At 39.2% G+C, this 3,766-nt stretch overlaps 1 protein-coding gene across 1 annotated transcript; it reads left to right on the top strand.

The window, feature by feature from the left end:
* Window positions 1-536: 536 nt before the first annotated feature.
* LOC148771877 (uncharacterized) lies at window positions 537-2,264 on the top strand. The gene is made up of 4 exons (XM_088815268.1): window positions 537-1,140; window positions 1,239-1,388; window positions 1,506-1,581; window positions 1,628-2,264. The coding sequence occupies exons 1-4, from the start codon at window positions 537-539 to the stop codon at window positions 2,262-2,264; spliced, it is 1,467 nt and encodes a 488-aa protein (XP_088671394.1).
* The last annotated feature ends 1,502 nt before the right edge of the window (window positions 2,265-3,766 follow it).

Below are 3,766 nucleotides of genomic sequence, written 5' to 3'. Positions count from 1 at the left end.
TACATAGTTAGGTTGACAATTTTTTCAATTATTTAAGAGTGTCGTCTCAATATATCGTCATGTGTGACTCTCGTTCTGAAATTTGATGGTGTTTTTGGGGTTAAAAATTGTGCTGGGAATTTTAATTTGAAGAGTTAATTGGATTTGTGAGCACTAAGTTTAATGGACTGCAGCGTAACAACGTGGTTATGTCGTACAATATACCCGGTGTCGGTGAGGGTGTGTTGGGTGACGACGATGATGTTTTTTTCATGTTGTCTTCTATGCGGGAACTGTCAATTAGTCGGATTAATGTAGTTATAAAACAGAGAGTGGGTGATAGTCGGGGGTAAGTTGGGTTGGCTCCGGTGTTACCTAATACGTATGAACCGGAATTCGGTCGAGGTGTTTGGAGTGTTAATCCATGTAGTTTGGTGACAGCAGGCCCCCCCGCAGCTAATGACTGCTAGTTGGGCAAATCTTATTACAGATGTTGGGCAACTGTTTCAAGATGGTGGGAAGGATTTTAGGAAGGCGTATGTCTTTATGCTATTGAGATGGGTTTTGAATTCCAGTATGTGAAGAACAAGCGTGTTAGGGTCACTGCAGTTTGTAAAGATAGGGATGTGAAAGACTGTATGTGGAGGATTCATGCATCGATTGATCACACCAATGGCTTATTTTATATTAGAAGATATGTCAAGCATCACACATGTGGTTGTGGATTTCCTATGTCTAGTAAGAAGAGGTTGACGTTCGATATAATTGTTGAGTTGATGATGAGCGAACTCAGATCTAAGCCTGAGTGGGTGGCCAACGATGTGGTTGTCCATGCGAAGCTTCATTTTGGTATTGATATCAGCTACTATGTTGGTTGGAGGACCATTCAGGCTTCTAAGGAACACATTTTCGGTGATTACACAACATCTTATTCGTATCTACCATCCTATTTTGATGAACTCGGCAGGACCAATCCTAAAAGTGTATATCATCTGGATATCGATCAAGCAACGAATAGGTTTCGACGATGTTTTTTTGCTGTAGGTGCTTGTTTAATGGGTTTTAAGTCATGCCGGCCAGTGCTGTCCGTCGATGGTACGTTCTTGAAGGAGAAACATAGGGGGATTTTGCTTGGTACAGTCGGGAAGGATGGTCAAAATGGTGAGTGATCAATGGAATGTTGTTTACATAACTGTATATTACCACACAATGGTTCATTTTTTAATTTTATGTTTTTTTTTCAACATTATTCAATGTAGTTTTTGCTGTTGTGCATGACGAGACTGATTGCAATTGGGCATATTTTTTTGAACACCTGAAGACTGCAATTGGGACAGAACGTACGTTGACATTCTTCTCGTACCGGAACAACGGAATATTGATAGGAGTGAAGAATATATTTCCAGACTGTTTCCATTCATTTTGTGTTTATCATATCCAAAAGAATCTTATGAACAATTTTCGGGGTAGTACGACCACTTTTCGTAAGGCGATATCTTTCCAATTTAATGCGTGTGTTTACGCAGCTACCAGAGAAGAATTCGACCAGAATATGGAATTGTTTAGGAAGAACGGTGGACCTAGGGTTGCTAACTTTTTTATGTAATTTACCACCTGAAAATTGGGCTCATGCTTATTTTGGTGGCAGGAGATATGGGCAGGTTGCGTCTAGTGGTGCAGAGTCGTGGAATTCAAGCATATCCGATGTTCGTGGACTGCCGATAACAAATATGATTGATGGCATCAGAAGCAAAATGATGGTTGACATGTTTTTTGCCAGTAATGATGCTTCGAAAGGGACATATGTGTTGTGCAAATCAGTCCAAGATAAGATTGATGGTCTAGTTCAGGATGTTAGAGTGATCACTGCTCGTCAAGCCTCCGATGATGTATATGAGGTCCTGAGCGATCCGGTTGATGTGGTTGACATTCGTAGCAGAAGTTGCACTTGTAGAATGTGGCAGATCAATGGGCTGCCCTGTATTCATGCGGTGTGTGTATTGTTTAAGTACAAAAAGAGTGGTGGGTATGATTATTTTGACGACCACTTTCGTACAGATTGTTACAGAAGAGTGTACTCTCACACCATTGTGCCTTTTGTTACCCATGCGGGTCGGCCTCCGGCTGTTGAAATTGGTGCCCCTGTTTTCAAACCGCAAGGTGGCAGGCTGAAGAACAAACGAATTCCTTCTGTAGGGGAAAACAAATCAATGAAGTTGAAGTGCAGCAGGTGTAATCACATTGGCACCCACAACAAGAGAACCTGTATTAGGAGCATGGCTTAGAATTTTAACATTTTTCTGAATTTATTTTGCTAGATTGTTTTTTATTGTTTGTTGACGACTGAAATTGAACTGATTACAAATTGGTGTTTGGTTTTACATTCGTTGATGTGTTTTCCTATTTGTTGATGGTGTGTCAAAATAGTTCAATGTGTATTGCTCGTGTGCACAACATCACTCGGTCCACAGTTATAGGTAGTTACTAATAGTTGCATGTAGTGATATTGTGCTGAAAAGCATATAATCCGACTATAAGTATGAATAGGATGACTTGAAACGATTACTTTGGAAATAATCATCTATATCTACGTTAAGATTGAAGGTTTGGGTATGTTTTAGTTGTTTATTCGTGTCTGAAATTGCATGTGTTGTACATAACAAGTAGTTTTTCGTATTTGTAATCATAGTTACATGTAGTTATATTGTTGTTGTTGTCTTCAAGTCTCAGTTTATATGTAGGTTTATCAGTTGCAAATTCTCATGAGCTAATTGATTGTTTGTGAGGAAAATATTTGGGACAATGGGATGAAAATTTTAATTATAATAAAAGCATAATACACAAAAAGTGCAATATCTAAAGCAAAACATTATCAAAAATAACAAAATAAATTTAATCCCAAGAGTCTGCAGATTCCCAATCGTGCTCGTCCGTCTCTTCATCTTCCAAGCAGTAGTCTGAAGACGATTCATCAGCAGATGGTGGCGGTGGAGAATCTGGTGGGGGTGGTGTGGATACACACGGCGGCTTTGGTGGGTCGGGAAAGAAGAGGCAGAAAGAACATATGTTGGTGTTCATTGTTTCGTGGTGAATCAGTGTGTGCTCACCCATTTTGCACTTGCGGTGCTGCTCCTGACCCCCATCCGGCCCGTTAATAAGGTTGTATGCAGTCTCTTCTGGATATGTGTGGTTTCCATGTTTGAGAATGAACTCCATATCCCACCACATGTTTGTTTTTTTTTTTTTTTTTTGTATTGTTGTTATGCGGTAGGGGGTTGTGTGCTTTATGTATATGTTAGAACTTGTGTATAGGGGTGGCTTTATATAAAGCGAATGGCAGTGGTACTGGATTTGGTGGGACTCAAAAGGTTGCATTGAATGATCATTTTTCGTAACACGGGCGACTGTTGGCAGTCAGCCGCCCATATTTGAAATTCAAATTTTTTCGAGGGGCGAGCATTCAGGTGGTCAAGGCGAGAACTCAGTAGTTATATGTAGTTATGTGTAGTGAATTGTAGCATTCTTTGTTCACTCATGTACAGTATCATGCAGAACAATTTCAGACGTAGGTTAATTATTAATTTGGATAACATCCAATAGAATTGCATTACGCTATAATCACATTAATGCATGCAAAATAGAACCATATGGCATATGTTTGAATTACATCAAAAAATAAAGTTGTCCAAAAACATAGTTAAAGTACTAATGTGGCAAAACACAAATAATAGCATAAAAAAAAGCGTAGACGCATTAGTTACGTTGTTTTTTTTTTCCAGTTAATGCA

The sequence above is a fragment of the Erythranthe guttata genome, chromosome 3 (assembly GCF_056151865.1).
Source record: "Erythranthe guttata isolate IM_541 chromosome 3, IM_541, whole genome shotgun sequence".
In the NCBI taxonomy this organism is placed as follows: domain Eukaryota; kingdom Viridiplantae; phylum Streptophyta; class Magnoliopsida; order Lamiales; family Phrymaceae; genus Erythranthe; species Erythranthe guttata.
The sequence above is the reverse complement of the archived record's forward strand: the minus strand, read 5'-3'. Positions and strand labels throughout refer to the sequence as shown.

Coding starts and splice junctions, on each gene's coding strand:
- LOC148771877 (XM_088815268.1), top strand. CDS start 537: ATGGGTTTTGAATTCCAGTATGTGAAGAACAAGCGTGTTAGGGTCACT. Junction 1,141..1,238: donor CGGGAAGGATGGTCAAAATG/GTGAGTGATCAA, acceptor TATTCAATGTAG/TTTTTGCTGTTGTGCATGAC. Junction 1,389..1,505: donor GAAGAATATATTTCCAGACT/GTTTCCATTCAT, acceptor GTGTTTACGCAG/CTACCAGAGAAGAATTCGAC.